Source organism: Nilaparvata lugens, chromosome 12 (genome assembly GCF_014356525.2).
Source record: "Nilaparvata lugens isolate BPH chromosome 12, ASM1435652v1, whole genome shotgun sequence".
NCBI lineage: Eukaryota > Metazoa > Arthropoda > Insecta > Hemiptera > Delphacidae > Nilaparvata > Nilaparvata lugens.
Window position 1 is genome coordinate 7,720,178 of NC_052515.1, and position 24,572 is coordinate 7,744,749.

At 33.5% G+C, this 24,572-nt stretch overlaps 1 protein-coding gene across 1 annotated transcript; it reads right to left on the bottom strand.

The window, feature by feature from the left end:
• Positions 1 to 72: 72 nt before the first annotated feature.
• LOC111057437 (alpha-mannosidase 2) lies at positions 73 to 16,946 on the bottom strand. The gene is made up of 7 exons (XM_022344861.2): positions 16,564 to 16,946; positions 8,273 to 9,410; positions 6,998 to 7,278; positions 6,379 to 6,512; positions 4,288 to 4,504; positions 3,729 to 3,933; positions 73 to 3,162 (listed from the first exon to the last, which is right to left on the bottom strand). The coding sequence occupies exons 1-7, from the start codon at positions 16,656 to 16,658 to the stop codon at positions 850 to 852; spliced, it is 4,383 nt and encodes a 1,460-aa protein (XP_022200553.2). The 5' UTR covers positions 16,659 to 16,946; the 3' UTR covers positions 73 to 849.
• Positions 16,947 to 24,572: the final 7,626 nt, after the last annotated feature.

Here is a 24,572-nt window from a genome sequence, read left to right on the forward strand (position 1 = left end):
CCTTTATGTTTTATAAACTGGTCATGACGCAACAATAAACATTTTGAATAGAACAATGAAACCGAAACACCATTCCAGTGCATATTTCTTTATTATCAATCATTTTGTACAATACTATACATTTCAAATTATCCCAATACATACAACTATAATACCAATTCACTCCCAGTAACTTTCCACTCCATTGAGCGATTAGTATTACGTAGATGGCTGAATGTGGATACAATGCATCTCACAAAAACCCCGCATTCCAGAGAATCCCACTTCAAGAATTTAAAATTCTTACGAAATCTCTTCATGAGCGATCTAATCCATAAATCAGCGAGTAATAATATTGATATGATAGAGCTCCGATTGTCAACAATTTCAGGAATTTGGAATCAATCAGATCAATTCCACACCAATCTTGCTTGAATTTTAGTGAACTGCAACACTATGCTCGTTACAATATTCAAGTTTGAGATGATGCTCAACATGTAGCTTATAAGTTTGTATGTCTTTCTTTGCAAGATTGTTTTTCACCTCAATATAACTCTCTTGTAATTTGTATGTCAATCGTTCATCCTCATGAAGCTGTTTTTCTAGTTAACATGTGCAGAATCAAGCTTGTCTTCATTCTCAATACTATTACTTCTATGCTCAACAAACTTTCAACCTCGTAAGCTGTTTTTCAAGATTACTTATACTCCTGTTTGATAAATTGTTTATTTCAGTTCAAATATACCTTCAAAAACAATATTATTACTCCATTGTTAGTCTATCCTACATCCTCATGAAGCTGTTTATCAAGTTCTCGTATACCTCTCCTCAATAATTCATTTTAGTTGAAATTGCCTTATGAAGAAGAATTCATTTGAAGTCAATCCTGACAGATTTCATCTCATAACTGTCCACCACAATCTGATTCAAGCAATCTACTGCAAGACCCTCATACAACCCAGTCAAAGACACCCTCAAAATCTTTTCCACCTCCAGATGTTTGAATCGCGTCCCTTCCAAAAACGCTGCCGACTCATTTTTCCTAGGGCCCAAACTACACGACCGTTTCAGGACTCCATACTCATCATTGCGGAACGCCCTTCTATGAATGGTCATAAGGGCTGAATTCAAAGGGTAGTTTTCGGTGTTGGGATGTGAGTAGGTACGTAGGTTCACAATTCTCAAGTCACAGGGTAGACCCTGGTTTAGTAGAGCGTTGAACTTCGGGGGACAGGTTACAGGGTAGTATGGTTTCCAGTAGAAAACGTTGATAGGGTAGGTTTGCATGTCGATTAGGGCATGGGCTAGTAGGCTGATTTTTGAGCGACCATCACTAGGGGTTTTAAATTGCTCTAGAAGTAGAAAAAAACTGAAGATAGCTTTCCTAGTATCCAAAACCCCCTCCCCCATACCCCTCCCATCATCGTTGTGCAACCTTCTGTCCATCATCATCTCAATCTGTCCCTGATGGTTAGAAGAAACCCCATGAGATTGCTCCGTCAACACAGAGAGTCTTGTCTTCTCATCCTCAATATACACACAAGTGGTACTCGGGTAGAAGTTACTCTCAATTCCCGCCCCGCAAACCTTCTGTCTCCTCTGGGTTTGAAACCCGTTGGAATCCGAGTAAAACACCGGTGGATTCCCATTTTTTATATCGGTCTTCAACTTCAAAAACAGCTCTGTATTCTCATTAATCTCAGCTGTAGCTAGGTTCACCATGGTTTCAACTTGAACGGCTTGTGATAGAGGTCCCGAAACATGGAAGATCCTTGTCGTATGTTGGGAACTCCCGTGGAAAATTAGTATAGTTTCAGTTAAGATTGGACCATGAATTACCATGAACTCGATATCGGTACAATCGGGACTAGTTTGGTTACCAGTGGTTTTGAAAATATATGCACCACTCCTACCTTCTTCTCCATGGTAACCATGGTAGTTGAGATCCACTTTGAAAGTTTCGTTTGTGTCTTTTCGTTTGATGGTTGTGATAAATCCTGAGCTCTGATCAATATTCACCACAATATCGTCATTCTCCAAAATCAACCAATCGACTTGTATGGTTTTCGAGGTGAATATACCATAAGTATCCACAGATGCTTTAGTTAGGGAGTAGACTGAGGCAAAATGGGGAGGTCTATGAAAGTTGGCAGGTATAGATACACCTTCCCCATCCTCAGTTTTACCATCTTCTTCCTCTTTTTCTGCTTTCTCAATCAGTGTTTTCACAAAACAACACTTCTTATCACTGAATTCAGATATCTCGTAGACTTTCAGTGCCAACGGTTCCAGATCCAACACGATTACCAACTCAAACTCAGTTTTCTTGACATAAACCCTCGAGAAATGTATCGGTTGGTAGAGGGCGTACTCGTGTATATACCACACAGGGTTCACTTGGTAGGGAGCCATTTTACCTGTCGATATATCCTTGATATCAACACAAGGGTTGGACACAATTATCCTCAACACATCCTGTCGTTTGCTGCCCAAGGGGTTGAAAACAACTATCTTCTGAGGTGACCCCGGGATTATACGCGTGAACATGGATGAAGATAAATCCTGTTCCTTGATGATGATCGTTAGAGGGGTGAGGTTGGTGGGGGAGTATTCTACGGGATCCGGGGTTGCAGATCCAAAAATGTACTGGATCGCTCCACTTTGCACCAAAATGGAGTTGGTATTGGATTCGATAAGCCGGTTTCGAAAGTCCTCCATCACGTATGCTTTGGAAGTGCCTGTGATTCCGTCGTGGTGTTGGAACAAACTGAGCTGCCTCCTAGAATTTATCAAATTTTGGAACAATCTTCGTAGATTATCATGTTCCACACGGTTCTGCCTTGCTATATTCAGAGCTAACGTGAACAATATCTCAGCAGACCTCAAATTCCATTCCGCAATACGTGTAAGTTTTTTATGGTGTGGTCTTGTGGAGTAGTACCCAGTCCAGTAGGCGGCGCCTTTTTCGTCGTAGTCTGCATAGGGGAAGAAATCGCCCTGGAGGATGGGGAATTTGCACAGACGTCGGCTGGCGATTTTGAAGTAGTCAGAGGGTGTCCCGAATGAGATTTCAGTGCGCAGTTTTTTGTCGCTGTTACCGTAGTCCATGATCGCTTTATAGTTTCTGTATTGGGCGGCGAATTCCTGAGGGTTGGTGTACCGGAAGTCGTCGCCTAGGGGCACCTGTAAAATCATGAATGGTATATTATTTTTAAAACCAGGATTTATAATATAATATTTTTCAAAAACTCTTACTCTATACCGCGAATTCATACTTCTCAATTCTTAACTCCTTACTTCTTATACGATTCCAACTTCTACTCCAACTCCTTATTCATTCATCCGAGTATTATGATATGTTGGTTCACGATACTAGCGTGCTAGTTCCCCAGTGAGGCTTGTCAACACTGGTACTTCAAGTGATTACCGAATAAAAATTCACAAACTCATTGTAGAAAAAATAATGAGAAAAAGTTATTCAAACATTAATTTCTGAGCTTAGAAATAAGAGAAAATAATTATTGGACAAGTTTCAAGTTTTTATTGTTATTGTCTCTCAGTTATTGTGATGGTAGTGTAATTATTGTCTAGTTGTCTTGAATAATCTTCAAGAGTATTATGTTAGTTTTCAGATCTTTTTATCATGATGTATAGTGTTGGAAATCAATAAAGGCTCAATTATAATTGGTATTATAAGTTTTCATAATTGGAGGTGCTGAAAGTTTTTGAGTAAATCTCAATTTACAGACCATGACAACATTGTGAGGAAAGAGTGACCCAGTGCGCCAGTATTCGCTTAAAAGCAGCTCGGTCCTGGCCTTGACATTGCCATAGGTGACGGTGGTGGCTGACGAGAGGTTGAAGTCGAACTGACGACACACCTCGGCGTGGGGACCACACGACACTGATGCGCTGTAGATGTTGAACGGAAGGTGATGCGTCAGTAAGCCGTGTCTGCAAAACAACAAAATATGAGTTAAGAAAATATAACAAAGCAAGAGAATATGAGTTAAGAAAATATAACAAAACAAGAAAATATGATTTAAAATAGGAAATATGTTTGGAAATTTGATTCTAGAAAGTATGAGAGAAGATATGAGAAGGATTGAGAGCATAATTTCTTCAAAACATTGGTTCCAGTTTCAAACTTTCTTAGGATTCGTACAGAACGGACAGGTCGATTTATGTAGATTTCTTTTAACAACCATGTCTTTTTGTCTCTGTTGAATAAATAATAATTATGAGTAAAGAAGTACATGAGGGTAGCTTGAGTTATGTATAATAAATAATTATTGTCAATGAACGTACGTGTTCTGGTCATCCCAAGCCTGTTTCCAGACAAAATCGCCGGCCTTGCGTTTGGCCAGATAGGACTTCCAGCCGAAATGCACTCTCTGAATGACGTTGCCCTGAGTGAGCCCAGCCTCCTGCATCATATAGGCCAGGGTGCTGCTGTGGCCAAACGGGTCTATCGACCAGCCAACCTTCGGGAGGACTCCCAGGTTGTCTTTTACCCACATGTGACCTTGAGATTGGAGCAAATGAAAGGAATCACAAGATAATCATGATTGATTGGATTAATCAATATATTTATTTATTTATTTATTTATTTATTTATTTATTTATTTATTTATTTATTTATTTATTTATTTATTTATTTATTTATTTATTTATTTATTTATTTATTTATTTATTTATTTATTTATTTATTTATTTATTTATTTATTTATTTATTTATTTATTTATTTATTTATTTATTTATTTATTTATTTATTTATTTATTTATTTATTTATTTATTTATTTATTTATTTATTTATTTATTTATTTATTTATTTATTTATTTATTTATTTATTTATTTATTTATTTATTTATTTATTTATTTATTTATTTATTTATTTATTTATTTATTTATTTATTTATTTATTTATTTATTTATTTATTTATTTATTTATTTATTTATTTATTTATTTATTTATTTATTTATTTATTTATTTATTTATTTATTTATTTATTTATTTATTTATTTATTTATTTATTTATTTATTTATTTATTTATTTATTTATTTATTTATTTATTTATTTATTTATTTATTTATTTATTTATTTATTTATTTATTTATTTATTTATTTATTTATTTATTTATTTATTTATTTATTTATTTATTTATTTATTTATTTATTTATTTATTTATTTATTTATTTATTTATTTATTTATTTATTTATTTATTTATTTATTTATTTATTTATTTATTTATTTATTTATTTATTTATTTATTTATTTATTTATTTATTTATTTATTTATTTATTTATTTATTTATTTATTTATTTATTTATTTATTTATTTATTTATTTATTTATTTATTTATTTATTTATTTATTTATTTATTTATTTATTTATTTATTTATTTATTTATTTATTTATTTATTTATTTATTTATTTATTTATTTATTTATTTATTTATTTATTTATTTATTTATTTATTTATTTATTTATTTATTTATTTATTTATTTATTTATTTATTTATTTATTTATTTATTTATTTATTTATTTATTTATTTATTTATTTATTTATTTATTTATTTATTTATTTATTTATTTATTTATTTATTTATTTATTTATTTATTTATTTATTTATTTATTTATTTATTTATTTATTTATTTATTTATTTATTTATTTATTTATTTATTTATTTATTTATTTATTTATTTATTTATTTATTTATTTATTTATTTATTTATTTATTTATTTATTTATTTATTTATTTATTTATTTATTTATTTATTTATTTATTTATTTATTTATTTATTTATTTATTTATTTATTTATTTATTTATTTATTTATTTATTTATTTATTTATTTATTTATTTATTTATTTATTTATTTATTTATTTATTTATTTATTTATTTATTTATTTATTTATTTATTTATTTATTTATTTATTTATTTATTTATTTATTTATTTATTTATTCGATTAAATAAAAGTCTTAGAAACAGGTATGAAGAATGTGACCAAGATAAAATTATGCAACTAGGAATAATCAAGATTGTTTTTCAAATGAAAACGTTATAATAAAGAAAATCATAAAATGGAATGGAAAGAATGATGGCTAGTCTTGATTTACTGGATTTATTCATGTGAAAGGAATCATACTGTGTGCGCTATAAGTATCATTTTTGTACACTACATCACCTTATTGTACACTGGTTGGAATAAGTATAATGTTTTGTGGTCGAAGCCTGATTCTAGAAATGGTCAGCATAATAGAAAAATATAGAAACCAAGTTTCGAGTTAATTCACATTTACAGGTTGAATTATTTGACACTTTTGCTATCGGTATTGAAATCGTTCCTCTTAATTTCTTTCTAATACCAAAAAGTATCCCTCACCTTCGGTTAACTGAACTAGTAATGCAAACAGATGTGGACAAGCTTCATCAGGCATCACCCATCCTCCAGGGCAAATTTCAATTCGGTTTGTTCTCACAAGATCCAGAAAGTCCTCTCTCAGCTGTCGGCTTGCACTGGAAACGATTTAATATTGGTTAAAATGGAATCTTTTCATAAATTTATATTAACGAGGATCAAAAATGATCTCAATCGATGAGAAAGAATATACTATTGTAGAATTGACTTTCAGATTTCAGATTGATTTTTGATAAATTAAGGGTCTATTAACAGTAATATATATTTTTTTGCTTGGTGAACCTTCCACGATTCACTTGAAGTGAGATCTGAACTATCGAATGAGTCCTAATGATGTTTTAAGTAGTAGATAACTGTATGATATTTTCATTTGTCTAAGGCTCGTTCTCAAGGACTCTTATTAAATCTAATGTACCATTGAATCCATAGGTTTAATGTTTGACTAGATTCAATCATTAGATATAATTGAATATCAATCATTAGAATGATAGGTTTAACGGTCCATTAAATCCAATAATTGTCCCACAAACCGGGCTCAATATTTCGTGATATTCTGTTCGTGAGTAATAAAAAACATGCAAACCTCTTCCACCACCTGCTCAGAAAGCAAATCTCGGACCACACGAAAGTCATATCTTTGTACTTGAGCAGTTCCCTTGTCAGGTTGTCGAGTATCTTTCGCGATTTCTCGAAGTAGTACTCGTCGAATGTACGCAGCCACGCGGCGTCGTTGTGGGAGAACGGAATTACGATCACTTTCAGTGTACGGGCAGTCTCGAAGCCACCCTGGAATCGTTGCTCCAGTGCTTTGTTCCAGAAGTCCGTCACTGTTGAGTAGGGCTCGTTGATTATCGTTGAATAAAGCTGTTTGGAAGAAAAAGTTAGTCGTAAGTTATTTATTAATTTGTATTGATAACATACACAAATCATAACATAAATCATCGGAAAAGGGCCGACAGACTCAGCCCAAAGCTGTATATTTTCACAAATTTTTATATAAATAATTCCAAAATATAGGTTATGCTCCTTCACTTCAATCAAATTGAGTCGAATTTTTTGTCCAAAAATTTACTCTTATCAGGATAAATTGAAAACCCGAACAAGATTGAAATCTCACACTCAATTATAACTGAGAACTTAGAAATATCAAGTTATTTGAAAATATTTAAAGGTAGAAAACAAACACAAGATCACTCCTGAATCACCTATGTTGTGATCAATTGCTTGATAAATCAAGTCAATCCCTACATCTATGAATAGTTAGGAAGTAGATGACCGAGTCAATAAGAATAATTATTCATATAATCTAGGAATTTTAATAATCCAACTGCAATAATATTCGATGGAATCAATTAATAATCCATTTATGAATGCTTATTGTTGCAGTATCAAAGTCTTATTAAAAAAATATGTTATCTATAATAAATTCAAATCAGGAAAGGACAGTTTTGGGCATGAGCTTGCTAGGCCTTTCATTAAAAATTGTATTGTATTTGTATGTTTTACAGAATGTGATAAATACATAAATGTAACACAGTATTCGATGCATTATTGAACTATTGAGAAGTCTGATCTAGAGTGATTTCTCATGTTATTAATTCATGTAATACTGTTTCAAGATAAGGCCTAAAATGTACTTTGAATGTATTTATTGATGAATGAAATACGTATATCTATATTGGATTCTATATTATCAATAAATAGCGGTGAAATAGAATTTATACAAATGAAAATTCCACAATTTTATCTCGGGTATTCAAACAGATGAAAATATAACTGTGGGCATGTTTTTGACATTTAATTCATCAAAGATACAATGACTTTACCAGATAGTGATACGTGATTGATTTTTTATTACCTGTCCAGTTATGATATCAGGCTTCACAGGAACGGCGTTGCAACCATCTTTCTGATTTTCCTTTGGCACCTCGTTCTTCGTATCCTTTCCATCTCCATCTTTCTTCTCCTCACTTTTTATATTCTTCCTTGTACTTTCCGCTTTATCACCCTGTTTCTCTCCACTCTCATTCGCTTTATCTACTTTCTTCTTCTCTTCTTCATGTTTCTTCTTGTCATCATTCTCCTTTCCGTCCCCCACCGTTTCTTGTGTGTTTGTCTCACTTTCCTCATTCTTTTCATTGTTTCTCTGCCCATTCACTTTTTCATTTTTTTCATTATTTCTTGTATCTGTGTTCCTTTGTTCATCACTTCTATCATCTTTCTCACTCTTTTCACCAATTTTATCATCATTATTGCTACTTTTATCCTTCATTTTGTCATCTATTTCATCCTTCTTATCATGTTTATCTCTTTCATCATCAATTTTGAAAAGTAAATCCATAAGATCACTTGTTGTACCAACAAATTCCGTATTTGATGCACGTGTTACACCTTCATTTGCACTATTCTCTACCTTCTTACTCCCACTACGATTTTCCTCCACATTTTCCAGCTCTTTTAAAACATTCTCTTTGGAAATTTGGTTGGGGAATTCTCGAGAATCTCCTTTCTCATTCAACCGTGTAACTCTCTTCTTATTCCTATGAGACAGAAACCGTTTAACATTAGGTTTAGTGTAATCTAACCAATGGAAATCCTGTAGATACCGATTAGAATCCACATTCTTCCTCCTCCGATACAGATTTTCGGAATGCCAGACCCTACCATCTTGCAAACCATCTTTTTCATCTTCAAAATCCTCACCCAAATCATCAAACCTCTCCCCGGCATCTTCATAAAACAGTGGTGAAGTTTGGGTTACCTCTCCCCAAAATAAAGATTTTCTAGTATTTCTCCAGTCATTATCGCGTTCATACTTCTCCTCCAAGTCTTCAAATTCTTTTATTTGAGTGATATTTTTGTATTGTGACGGTAGGTTCAAGAAAAAGTTGTAATAACTTAGATCTTCGTCATCGTTTTGATAGGACGGGAAGTGGAGATTGTTTGAGGCCACCCCACTCCTGACTGGGGCATACACTGATATAGAGGTTAGAATTCTGCAAAAAAATGGTTTAATAGCATAGTTTAAACATTGATCATCAATTAAAATCTCATAAAAATCATATTATTTAGAATGTTAGACCAAATCCATCCCGATCATAGACACATAGAGTCTATAGTGGGATGATACACGATAGTTTAAGAAAAATAATATAATTACGTAACGAAATTTTTTCCATATTGTAAATGCTTTTTTCATATTCCATGAATAGCTCTGACATGAGTTACATGACAGAGCCCCCTGTGGGTTGGGTAAGCTTTGAGTCAAACATCGTACTCAAGAATTTGTTGAAAACCAGAATACGCCCACAGTATCCCTGCTTGTCGTAGGAGGTGACTAGAAAGTACCAGAGACTTTCTTCCAAAACCCATCTTCTCCTTCTCTTTCTCATTAAGCTTTGGAACTTACCATTTAAAGAATGACACTTTTACCATTGACTCAGCTTTGTCCCATTATATCTTTCTTTTTCTATCTGTTATCCTTCCTTGGTCATATTCCTACTCTTTCTTAGGTCAACCCAAGGTGTGATATGGACCGTGCTGATGTGTAGTGCTTTTATATTTGTATATGATTTTTCTAACGGTGCCAGCAGGATACCAGGCGCCCTCCTGCAGTATTCAGCCTTGCCTGGACATGCGGGGCTCTGTGTGGGTTGACTCCACTTCCCTAACTGTTCGTGAACCACATGAACAAACCAAACCTCGAGGCAACTCCAGATCTTGCCTTGTCTTCAAATCCATCGAAATCTGCCCCATCAGGGCAGGTTCCTCTCAATCTGAAATGGATGCTTTAGGAACACAGGAAGTTCCGTTGTACTCTCATGTGGATTGTGGAGGCTATCAACATTGAAAAGGCTTCTACTGATCACAACATGGATGACGTAAGTTCAATCACACAATCTCAACTGTAAAGGAAGAATAAGCTTCCCAGACCACTTCTCGAAGAAGGGCGGCCATTCAGACAAAACTTCTCGGAAGAGGTGAGGCTATTGACCCTGCAGAAGTTTGGGAGCAGCAAAAATAAAAAAAACCCAAGAGACCAGAGATGGGTGAAACTTCAGGCACAAATGTGGGTCAAGAGGCTGAGTCGAGGGTGGCAGACACCCTAGAGGCAATTTGGTGACCCCTTCCTCAGTGGAAGGACCTACAAAAAAGAGCCAGGAGTGGAACTCACATAGGTCACGAGTTTGCGGGTGGAGAGACCAGGCCTCACCACTGCTCAAGGAAGGGGGCCTTCAAGGCTGTGCAAACTGAGTGAACTTTCTATTCGTGATATTTATCAAAGTTTCTCGATTTGTATATCATCAACTATCAAAATGAAAAAGTTTTCTCAGGAAAACAGTTTTTCCGATCATCACTTTTTGAGATATGAGCGCCCAAAATTTAAATTTTTGGGACAGAACATTTCAAATTCGGTAAGAGATAAATCCATGAGATTTAGAGGATTGATTTTTATGTTATTGCTAATCTAATGAAACAAAAATTTCCTGAAAATATCAATTTTTGAGAAAGTTATTCAATTTACTAAAAAAGACCAAAGATAACTATTTATTGAGTTAATTTTCGTAAATTGAATAACTTTATCAAAAATTGATATTTTCAAAACATTTTTGTCTCACTAGATCAACAATACCATGAAGAATGTATTCTCTAAATCTCATGGATTCATCTATTAATGAATTTGAAATGTTCTGTCCCAAAAGTTTGAACTCTAGGCGCTCATATCTCAAAAAGTGATGATCGGAAGAAAAATGTTTTTCTGAAAAAACTCTTTCATTTTGATTGCTTGATGATATACGAATTGAAAAACTTTGAAAAATATCACCAATAGTAAGTTTATTTTTAGCCTTTGCACAGCCTTAAGGCAAAACTTCTTGGTAGAGGCAAACAAGCAACCAGGTGATGAATGGGATGTTAGTATAGGGGAAAACTCATGGATCTTCTGAAGGACACAGGTATTACTTTTCCCAACTAACGTACTTGGGAACACAATAAGCTCCGGTTGACGTGTGGGGTTCTTTGAACCTTTTTGGATCCTTGAATCCGTCCCTTCATAACATACATACATGACAGAGGAAATATAAATAGAATAAAAATAGTTTGGATTGTAAATTATAACTCACAAATGCGAAAGTGACATAGATGATATTTCTGACGGGTCAAAGGCTCGAGTAATGTAATTGTAATATTGTAATTTGTGATGAATTGATTTGTAATTGATTTTAATGGAGCTGTCCACACGCTGGATAATACTACTTAATACTAGCTGAATAAACCGCTACATATGGTCTGTCCCTAAGAAGAGGAGAAAAGAAAGAGAGAGAGAAAAAGTATGAGAGTGAAGAGAGATATAACGAAAATATGGTAGAGAGAGTGAGAGGATGAATGATTGAAAGGTGGCCTGAAAACGTGTGATTAGATTTCCATCTTGAGCAAGCGGCAGCCAACCGACGGAAACGTGTTTTGGCGCGCTTTTCCGGCTCTGCTCAGGGTTGGCAGCCGTGGAGAAAAGCGCGGGAAAAGCCGTGGAGAAAAGCGCGGGAAACCCGTGAGACGTGCCGTTGCATTCGGAATGAGCTGAATGGCGAGAATACTTCCGCTCCGATCTGGAATCGCGGATTTGCAAATCAAGGTGGTGGAGGAGGATGATGATGAGGAAGAGGGGGAAATAGAGGAGAAGGAGGTGGTGGCGATAGTGGTGGAGAGCATGATGGTAGATGAGGTAGAGGCTGTTGCAGAGTATGAGTGGGAGGAGGAGGAGGAGGAGGAGGAGTAGGAGGAGGAGGAGGAGGAGGAGGAGGAGGAAGAGGAGGAGGAGGAGAAGAATGAGGAGGAGGAGGAGGAGAAGGATGAGGAGGAGGAGGATGATGATGAGGAGGAGGAGAAGGAGGAGGAGAAGAAGGAGAAAGAGGAGGAGTGTAATAAAATGTATTCAGAAGAGCAGTTCAGTTCTTGAGGGCAGTGTGGTGTGGAAGACACGTACTGCAGAAATTGGGAAATGATTGAAGATAAGGAGGGATTGGAAGTTGGAGGATGAGGAGGAGGAGGAGGAGGAGGAAGAGGAGGATGGAAAGAAGGCAGACGAGGAGGAGGAGAACAACGATGAGGAATTGGAGAAAGGGTGATAGATGAGTAGAAGAAAGGTACGGATAGAAATATAACTTTGATGGATATTAGACTGGAGATGGAATAATCTCTTTCAGACCCTGGTATGGCTCTTTGATTGTCCAAAATGGTTATATTCCAATGTGAAGTTATAATAGTATGTAGAAAAGGACCAATAATATTTCATTATTTCCATTATTTTATTCTTGTTGGAAAATGGGTTTTAGGAGGAGAATAAGAAAGGTTGAGGATAGAAACATAACTTTGATGGATATTAGACTGGAGATAGAATAATCCCTTTCAGATCCTGGTATGGCTCTTTGGTTGTTCAAAATGGTTATATTCCAATGTAAAGTTATAATAGTGTGTAGGAAAGGACCATTACTATTTCATTATTTTCCGTGAAGGGAGCAGTAAAGATCGTGGAAGTAGATGATAGAAAGCAGCGGGGAACATGAGTTGATGGAAGAGGAGTGATATAGGGCATGAGAAAACCAAGAAGAGAGGAAATATGTATACGACAAGGAGAATTTGAAAAAAGTACAATAATACAAGTTCTATGTATGGTCCATTTCTCATTAACATTGAGAGATTATGATAGAGTTATAAAAACATAATATGTTTTATAATAAATAAAATAATATAATATACATAATATATATCATATTGATCTTGAATACAAAATATAATCTGATTAGATTAAGAATCTAGATAATCTATTCTGATAGGAACTAGAAAAACATAGAGAAAGAAAACGAAGAAGATCAAGTTGTAGATGAAGAAGAAAACATGTTTTCTCAGACATATTTAATTTAGATGTAGGCCTATCAACATAAGTTAGTGATAATTGAGTATTTTCATGTATTTGTTAGTTGAATAAGAGCTTTATTGTAAGATTTATCTAGCTGATTCACATTCATAGTAAACTTGAGAAAATTACAATGAATGAATGAGTTCTTTAAAGTTTGAGGGGAAGATGAATGTGCTAATGAATGGATTATCCATCAAAATCCAAGTTTACTAGTTAGGTCTCCCGTGGATGACTGATATCATTCCCCACGCTGTAAATCAATTTACCACCTACAGAAACCTCAATCTAATTATCACAGTTTACACCAATCAGTAATCCACAGTGGTCGTTTTCACCTCAAAACTAGGTGGGTGATTATTAATTCATAATACCTAGGCTACCATAGCCGCAACTCCTAGGAGAATTGAACCACTTTCACACATTCAAGGCCGCGTTTCTGCTACCGCAGGTTGCAGGGACAAGTTGCAAACGTTAAAAGGTATTCCTATTCTATATGCGTTGTATTCAGACCAACAGATACACTGCAACATGTTGAGTTGTTGAAGTTGTGATTTGTTTTAGGAAGGATCTCTTCGTAGTTTATTCATGAAATTTTTATAATAAAAAAATAATATAAGGAGAGTTAATCTTTATTGCATAAAAACCCTGCGACAAGTGAATTCGAGTATGATAACAGCCAATGAAATAGCTATAGTCTACATTAGAAAATTGTTATAAAAAATTTAATCAAATTAAAATTAGTGACTAATAGCATAGAGAAACAATAGCATAAATAGATATCCCATGGTATAGGGCGTTTATGTCGCAACTTTTACTGTTATCTCAAGCCGATAGTCCACGTAGTTCTTTCCCGTGAAGCTTTATGACGCTGGTAGTCTCTCATATTGTGCCGTTCATACACTCTTACCCGATTTAAACAGTAAAAATCGACAATAATCGATAGTAATCGGCTTGAGATAACAGTAAAAGTTGCGACATAAACGCCCTATACCATGGGATATCTACTTACGCTATTGTTTCTCTATGCTAATAGGTCCAGCTGCACAAAAGCCTGTTTAATTTTAATCATGATATTATGTCACGAGAATCGATCATAGAGAATTCTTGTTCTCGAAAGAGTCTTCTTTGATTTGTACCAGTGTCATTTAATCATGATTGAAATCCAACAGGTTTCTGTGAAACTGGGACAAAGTCTCTATTGTTTTTATCAGATGATGTGGCACATTATACATTGATTATGATGATTCACATTTTTACTACATAGCAGGGTGAAGTGGAGAATCATGATGAAATAAAAAACTAAAAATCATGATGAAACATATCAGTTGTAATGTATGTATGGTTTCCACAACTCTTGTGGAAGCTAGTTACACAGGACAAGTAACAGGGATAATAAATATGCAAGAACTTATTTGATTTTATTGTACGTTACCTAATCATCACACTATAAAGTTCAGAATAATTAAATAGAGGTATTCATAGAAATAACCGACTAGACTTATTTTCACGTCACAATAAGTCACGGGACATGACGTGCCACAGATCTGTTGCAACGGAAACTACTACTACTACTACCCTAGGAGAGTATAATGAGCGCTAATTCAATTAGCAAGTAAGCGAGAACGTCGACACCTACAGTGCGCCTGTCAGCATTACTAGAATGGGAAGCATTGTTGTTTAGCAACTTAGAACACTGACAGTATTTCGCGAATCTAACTTGAGCCTCTTGAGACTAGATGTTTATTTCACAAATTTCCCTTCAGCTGAGCTCAGATTTCGCGAGTTGTGATGATTCAGATGAGGAGAGTGGTGAGGGGGTGTGAAGTGGGACTTAATTAAGTTGACCTGAAAATCAAGTGCAAGTGCGGACTTTATTTGCAGTGGAAATTAATAATTAGTCGGTGCCTTGTCGTGACGTGTTTATATTGTGTCTTCTAGACGCTTCGCATTTTAATAAATGAATAGCTTCCGACAGCTGGCTGAGATAGAGGGAGTTTGTCTCGGAAATTTATTATTTATCTCATTTGAAATTGGTTGTCTTGAAAGAAGATGAGTGTTAGATGCCCTGAATTTGCCTTGAGAACTTATTTAATCAAACTGAGATAGTTTTTATAAGGTTTAATTTCGACTGAGGAATGTGCAAGATTTTTCATTAAAAAAACTTGTAACACTGATACATAAAAAGAAAAAAAAATTATATCAAACGAATGTCAAGTAATTTAGATTTTAAAGTGAAGTAGAGTTGAGTGGAGTAAATAAGATGTTGAGTAATAAATTAATGACATACAGAGCATTTAATTATTATCAGGAACATTTTGATGGGAATTATTTTTACTGAGCCTATACGTAGCCTACTAATTACATCTTCTTTTATAGCGATAAAATACCGTTGATATAGTATATATTTATATCATAATACATACCTACTATTTTTTTCTCATTGCAGTAATTGAGAACAAATCTTTGTAAGATTTGGGCTAAAGTGTTCGTCCAGTCCCAAAATACGTGTCATCAAATTTTTGGTTGGGATCGGTTTAGTATGTTATTTTGAGCACAAAATTACAAGAATTTAACGGCGGTCACTATTGTTTTCAAAATAAACCAAGTTCAAAGTAGCACAATTTTACATGCATTCAACCTATAAGTAGCAGCCATTTTGATTATCGAAATCAACAAATTATGATATTCCTAAACTAAGTTTTCCCAACCCAAAGCTTTTCCCAACCAAAACTTTTCCAACCTAAAGCTTTTCCTAACCTTAGCTACTTATGGCTGCTACCTATAGGTTAAATGCATGTGAAATTGTGCTACTTTGAGCTTCGTCTATTTTAAAAACAATAGTGACCGCCGTTTAATTTTTGTGATATTTTGCTCAAAATAACATACTAAATTGATCCCAAGGGTCTATTCAAAAACCAAATACTTGACCTACTAAAGCCTTGAAGAATTTGAATTAGGCCTATTATCATCCTCGGTAAATTAAGAATCAATATGCAAAATTCCAAGTTAGTCCAGTAGTTCAGATATGATGATACGTCATTCGTAAATTTCCTCTTCCGAAGGTGTATAAGCCTAATATCATAGATTATAAATAATTTGTTCAGTTTAACTTACTAATACAGTTTGAATAAACAAACAGCTAATAGCTCAGCCATTCAATATTAACACTTTGAATTCAAGAATAAGGTTGAATAAGTGAGTGTTATTAGCAAAATAAAACAAATTTTACTCACGATAGAATTGAGATACTGGGTCCAACATCTTTCATTCTGGTTGCAGTGATCAGTTGCAATTTTTGAATTCCAAATGCCGAAAAGTTATTGTGCATTCAAATTATATTCTTTGAGCATAGCTCACTTTTGACCAGCTATTTACCCTGGTTGACAAGGTATCACCAACCCTCAACAAAAGTATTTGGTTAGGATCTTGAAAATAGATTAGATATGTTGTAATTTTAAACTGGTATGGGTAAAAAAGAATTGCTTGTCAAAAATAAAATATCTCACCCAATAAGTTTAAATTTAGATTATAAAAATCCATATTTTCTACACTGTTTAACTTGTACATTTTTTTAAAATACTTTGACAAATCAAAGTTGTATAACAAACTCATATGTGAAGTCAATAAACATATGTGAGAATGAGGCCTGGATAGAGTAACGTTAATAATTGGGAATATGTTGATATAGAAAACGTACATTTGAGTAACGTTCGCTTAAAAAAAATCTGCCTATTCTCGGTTATAAATCAGATTAATTTTCTCTGGAATACGGTAAGGACGATTGAATTATTTGAGCAATCTTTTTAATACTTCAAAAGTAATTCTACACTTATCTACCATGCATAATAGTCGAATACTAAGAATTACTTATTTTTTGACTCTACAACCCATCGAAGGTCTTGGCCTCCCGCTGTATGCCTCTCCATTCATCTCAACTCTGTTCCAACTCTGAATTCTGGCAGTAGACGGGAGCAGATGTTGGGAGGTATTTTCACTCTTGCACTTGATTCTGCCTGCACGCTCATGATTGGCCGACAGTTCAAAAGAAAACTTGAGATTCCACCGGTAGATGGCAGCAGCTATTGGGTCGAGTATATCACTACTGGTTCGTATGTATCAACATTGAACCTTGCAATAAACACGTATACATCATCAAGGAAAACAGTTTAATGGTTGCATTAAAAAGTGGAAGAAGAAGAAGAGGAAGAAGAAAAAGAAAAAGAGGAAGAAGAAGAAGGAGAAGAAGAAGATGAAGAAGGAGAAGAAGAATATTGATGAAGTGGGAAACTGGAGAAGTAGGCTACTGCATGATGGATTAAATCTTGGACTTAAGAGGTAGAGAGGGCAAATAAGAGTAATGAAATAAAAAAAGAAACAGAAGAAAAAGGAGACCGAATGGGAAAGATGAAGAAATGAAGAAGAAGAAATAAAAATTATAGGAAATGAAAATATGAAGAGAAAAGTAAACAATGGATAATGATGTAAATCCTGTGAAAGGATAAGAATGAGAAATGATAAGAGTTTTATGAATGGAAAATATTAATGAGAAGATGTCAAAAAAGGATGGATATGAGATAAAGGGAAGAGGGAAAGAAAAGAAAATACGTGGAGAAAGAAGACTAAGAAGAAGAAGGAGGAATAAAAAACATTGAAAGAAAGAATAGAGACTGAAGAAAAATGAGAAGAAGTACAAAAGGACAGATTTTATTTATTTATTTATTTATTCATATGCAAATTCAATTCAGGTAAAAACAACAGGCATTTGCCTAAAACTGTTTCAAACCTTAATTTAGAATACACAGTCTAAAGGTTATGCTACTTACGTAACTTAAATGATAATATTATTCGTACACAATTTTGAGTCCAAAAAATTTATCTACTACAATTTTGAATTTATCAGATTTGAACTCTTTCCCACTGTCGGTCTTTGTTTCTAGTGGGTTTCGAACTCCCTCACTCTATACGGTATTTTGCCCGGCGCCAATCAATTACTATGAATTGATAAAATTAAACTAATAAAATTGAATTGATTTGAATTGATAAAATTAATTACTTTACTGTAACTTCACTCACTGTGTGGATACTTATATTTCACTCACTGAACTAACAATAGTATTGAAGAAAAAGATAAAGATAGATAGATCAGGGTCGTGTGTAAGGGAATGTATAAAGTGAAAGGCAAAACAAAGGTTAATTATGAATTTATTATTGAACTTTAAATTTATATGAATTTATAAAAAAATGATCAAAAATATATTAATGATTAGATATAAATACAAGATGATTAAGTTTTTGAAAGTACAACAGTTCAAGTTTAATTTTAAACAACAAAATTTAACAAACAGTTATTATTACTTTTATCAGGTTACTTGAAAAATAAGTAATAAAATCAAAATATTGAACACCTCTAGTTAAAAATACGATTATAGTCAAAAATAAGAGAATTGATAATTTTAATGAATGAAATGATTAGGGGAGCCTTGCTTTAAGAAACTATTATTTGTGCTTAGAAGAAAATTTCAACTGTAAGCTTGAAAAAGTTAATTAAAACTGTATCTACAGATTTGTATTTAGAAGAGCTAAATAATTAAATTTGCTGTTTACTTTGATGCTATTTAATTTGATATAGTTATTTGGGCTTTTTAGGGTGGGGTGGTGTGGATTTGAAATGAGAAAAATTGAAAATTCTAAATACAATCTTTACCTGGCTCAGTCAATTCCCTATAGGATAATTGAAGTCTGAGACCAAAAACTCACTCCTACACTGAACACTGTCCAAAATCCAAGAGACTCACAGCAACAAACAGCAACTCAACTGCCACTAACTGCAACTAACTGCCACTCTGCAACTCAAATGCAACTAACTCGCAAGACAGGGTCTGCCTGCATATATACTAGCACCACGATTTTCCACCCCTCATCACCCTTCGCCCTCTAGCTCCGCCTACCCTCAAACTCATCAGCTAATATTCTGCTTACAAAATGGATTCAAATATCAATTTGAATTCACTATAATGTTTATTATGTTAAATCATTTTAAACTATGGCTCCCCTTCATTATTAAAACAAATGATATCATATATTTTATCAATATTTAAACTCTGAAGTTTGGATACTGACATTTTGAATACATTCTCATCAAATTTGATTAATACAGTGATCAATCTTATAAATCTGATATGGCAAATACTTCAATAATAAATACATGAAATGAACAAAATACAAAGTCATACAGTACATCATTACAATCGAGTTGAATAAATCAAATTAATAAGATACCCATTAATTACTACTTAATTAATTAAGCAGGTTTCTCATACTCATTGTCAACATGTTTCAATCAAATATACCTAATTTATTCTATTTACAAATTTGTCCTTAGCCTATGAATTCGGATTCAACTAACTTAATTAGCTTATAATAATTATTAAATTATAATTTATTATATAACATTATATTTGTTGAATACTTTATACATATAGCCTAATCTACTTCATGACCTAATTTATAAATACATTTACTCATATATCATGTTTATCGTTTTATGTGATCACCATTCAAATAATTGATCATCAAATAATTACTTCAATAATATTCATATGCTAACCACGTGGTAAAATTGTAGCATATGCTAACCACGTGGTTACATTGTGAACTAACTCACATATCTATATTTACTTCTCTCCTAACTATATATCTATATTGCTATTCACAATCTTCATTTACCTGCCATCAACTTATGCTATAGATATATACAAGGGTTGACACAAAGCACAGTGGGCCATGTGGTTTCTATTGTAGACGTGTCAGTGACTGACGTTACTGTTATCCTATATTGTTAGCAATTCTCTATGACAGAATGATTTTGTCTCAAACTACTTTGAAAAGAATAATAACCCCAGTCATCTGGCTAGGTAAGCTATTCAAATGCATTCTCAATAGTTTCGAGAAACGGTTCTTCTTATTATTCTAGCTCTTCGAGCGTTCATATTCCTAAATACAATATGTTCAGAGCACGTGTTGCAACAAATAACATATATCTACAATTTTTAAATTTTAGGAGAGCACATGGTCGCCATTGTGGCTCAAAACCCCCCTCTCAAGAGCAAATACTAAATGAAACATGAGTTTAGTCTTTGCGACATAAACAATAAAAGGATGGTAATTAAGAGTAAACTACGTGATGAAATTAATGTTCTCACACTTCAGACACCACAACATGAGTTCATATGGACGGTCTAGAAGTTTGAAGATCACTGTAGTTCTCCATCGCTGTACAACCAGATCATGGATGCTGCATGTTACGTGGAATTCTGACTGGCCGTTAGCCTAGTGACTCTCGTAATCTGATGATGTCCACCACGTCCGCTGCTCCATTTTTTCCGTCTCCTTCGTTTCTGGATTCCTTTCTTCAAACTGTTGACTCTGTTTTCCTTCATGAAGCTCCTCTACAGAATTTTCGTGTTTATGATATCGTTTTTCTCCTTTCTCTCCTGTTGGACTCTGTTGGTAATCATTACGTCGATCACCTCCATGAAAATTTGAATCATATCTCCTACCTCCTCTGCCTCCATTGTTGAAATGATTGTTGTGCCGACGCTGCTGTCCGTTATCGATGTTAACATTCTCCCTTCTCTTCATAGGCGGACTTTTTCGTTCCTCTCTTTGAACCGAAATCTTCTCCTCCTTAAATTCTCGCTTCTCCCTTAATTCATTCTTTTCAACATCGATATTTTGCAAGCTCCATTCTTCCAATAGTTTTTCCATCTCGGGCACTGTCTTAACATTCCTATTGAATTTAGCTGTTTCCAGTCCAGTTCCATAGTGTTTGACTAGTTTTATTATGATTTCTTCATCCGAGAGTGCCGGTGTCAAATTCCTTGCAATGAGCATCTGCTTTATGAAGTACTCACTTGCGTTTAATTTCCTCCCTCTAATAAATTTTCCGGTTCTCAATCTCTCTCGCACTGAATCTTGAGTGAGTTGGCTCCAGAATTTATTAGTGAAACGCTCCTCAAATTGTTCAAGAGAGTCAATGCTAGCCTGAATAATCATCCACCATGCTGAGTGTTGACTATCGAATGACTTTTCAATGATGCTTGATTGCTCACTCCAGTTAATTTTTCCACTACGCCGCAAATATTCTTTCAACTTAATCAAAAATTGCATAGGATTCTCCAGATATTTCTCAAATTTTGGCACTTCATCCGATCCCCTACAGCTGGTGTTGACGATAATCGGTTGTGTCCTGGCCTTCTCGAATTCCGTTCTCATCCTTTCCTTCTCTCTGTAAAATTCCGCGAGCTGCTCCTCAAATCTTTTAAAGGCTGCATTATCCATTCCACCTGATTTCTCTGATAGCTCCTTTCTCACCGATGCGATCTCTGTTGAAAGTCTCTTATCTATTCTCTCGACGTTTTTCTCAACTGCTGTTATTTTCATTGCTATTTCACCACAAATCTCTTTAGTTTTTTCCTCCATTTTCTTCTCAAATCTTCTCTCCAGCTGTTCTACATTGCTACTTAACTTTTCTAACTTTTCGTTCATTTCTTTCTTATTCTCTTCCAATTTCTTACTGTTTTCTTCCAATTTCTTACTGTTTTCTTCGAATTGCTTGCTCATACTTGTCCGGCTTTCTTCGAAACTGGCACCCATATCTTCCCTCATACTTGTTAATAAGTTGAAAATCTTGTCCATTTCTTTCCCTGATAGTCCTACTTTACAGCTTTTTTCACTCGGAATTTGTTTTGGTCGTCGTGAGAGTCACCAGGTTGATTTACCATGTCAGAATCCGGTAACATCTCCGGTGAATATTGCTCCTGACTGCTCTCCTGAATATTGCTCTCACTGGTCTCGATGGTGTTGTCTGTGCTGCCCTCACTGCTTTCGAAATTTGTTGTGATGCTCTCATTTGTTGCCATTGTGTCTGATTGAAGTGTATTCACAACCCTATTTCTAAGAAAATATCCTGACATAGGTAACCTATACTACGAACCTATTACTAATCCTACTTATCACGAAGCTCATACATGACCCAAATAATGTTCATACAGAAGATTAAAATACTGTTTAATAAACTACACCCATAAATAAAAAATTCAAAATTAGATTTCTATGATGCTTGACTGGATAAAACAATATACAAAAGATATAAATGACACTATACTCAGAGCTTCCAATTCTCTACTTCTATACCCAATTCTACTAATATCAACTTTCCTATAACCAATATAAAAATCTACATATAGTTGAGTGCACCAAATACGAATTCAAAAATTCACATACAGAATAATCAAGTGAATAGGTTAAACACTGAGAATTTGAAGAATTTAAACGGATAACTTTCCCACCTGGCAATACTAATTAATAATAATAATTATCACACTTCTGTAGCACACTAAATAAGAATTTCACACAAATGAAGATGATTGTGTATACCAATTCACTATTATGCACTTCCACTTGATACACTTCAGCAGATTAACTCAGAATCTGGCCCCTAGTTGCGGCGACATTTTGAACTCTTTCCCACTGTCGGTCTTTGTTTCTAGTGGGTTTCGAACTCCCTCACTCTATACGGTATTTTGCCCGGCGCCAATCAATTACTATGAATTGATAAAATTAAACTAATAAAATTGAATTGATTTGAATTGATAAAATTAATTACTTTACTGTAACTTCACTCACTGTGTGGATACTTATATTTCACTCACTGAACTAATAATAGTATTGAAGAAAAAGATAAAGATAGATAGATCAGGGTCGTGTGTAAGGGAATGTATAAAGTGAAAGGCAAAACAAAGGTTAATTATGAATTTATTATTGAACTTTAAATTTATATGAATTTATAAAAAAATGATCAAAAATATATTAATGATTAGATATAAATACAAGATGATTAAGTTTTTTGAAAGTACAACAGTTCAAGTTTAATTTTAAACAACAAAATTTAACAAACAGTTATTATTACTTTTATCAGGTTACTTGAAAAATAAGTAATAAAATCAAAATATTGAACACCTCTAGTTAAAAATACGATTATAGTCAAAAATAAGAGAATTGATAAATTTTAATGAATGAAAATGATTAGGGGAGCCTTGCTTTAAGAAACTATTATTTGTGCTTAGAAGAAAATTTCAACTGTAAGCTTGAAAAAGTTAATTAAAACTGTATCTACAGATTTGTATTTAGAAGAGCTAAATAATTAAATTTGCTGTTTACTTTGATGCTATTTAATTTGATATAGTTATTTGGGCTTTTTAGGGTGGGGTGGTGTGGATTTGAAATGAGAAAAATTGAAAATTCTAAATACAATCTTTACCTGGCTCAGTCAATTCCCTATAGGATAATTGAAGTCTGAGACCAAAAACTCACTCCTACACTGAACACTGTCCAAAATCCAAGAGACTCACAGCAACAAACAGCAACTCAACTGCCACTAACTGCAACTAACTGCCACTCTGCAACTCAAATGCAACTAACTCGCAAGACAGGGTCTGCCTGCATATATACTAGCACCACGATTTTCCACCCCTCATCACCCTTCGCCCTCTAGCTCCGCCTACCCTCAAACTCATCAGCTAATATTCTGCTTACAAAATGGATTCAAATATCAATTTGAATTCACTATAATGTTTATTATGTTAAATCATTTTAAACTATGGCTCCCCTTCATTATTAAAACAAATGATATCATATATTTTATCAATATTTAAACTCTGAAGTTTGGATACTGACAATTGAATACATTCTCATCAATTTGATTAATACAGTGATCAATCTTATAAATCTGATATGGCAAATACTTCAATAATAAATACATGAAATGAACAAAATACAAAGTCATACAGTACATCATTACAATCGAGTTGAATAAATCAAATTAATAAGATACCCATTAATTACTACTTAATTAATTAAGCAGGTTTCTCATACTCATTGTCAACATGTTTCAATCAAATATACCTAATTTATTCTATTTACAAATTTGTCCTTAGCCTATGAATTCGGATTCAACTAACTTAATTAGCTTATAATAATTATTAAATTATAATTTATTATATAACATTATATTTGTTGAATACTTATACATATAGCCTAATCTACTTCATGACCTAATTTATAAATACATTTACTCATATATCATGTTTATCGTTTTATGTGATCACCATTCAAATAATTGATCATCAAATAATTACTTCAATAATATTCATATGCTACCACGTGGTAAAATTGTAGCATA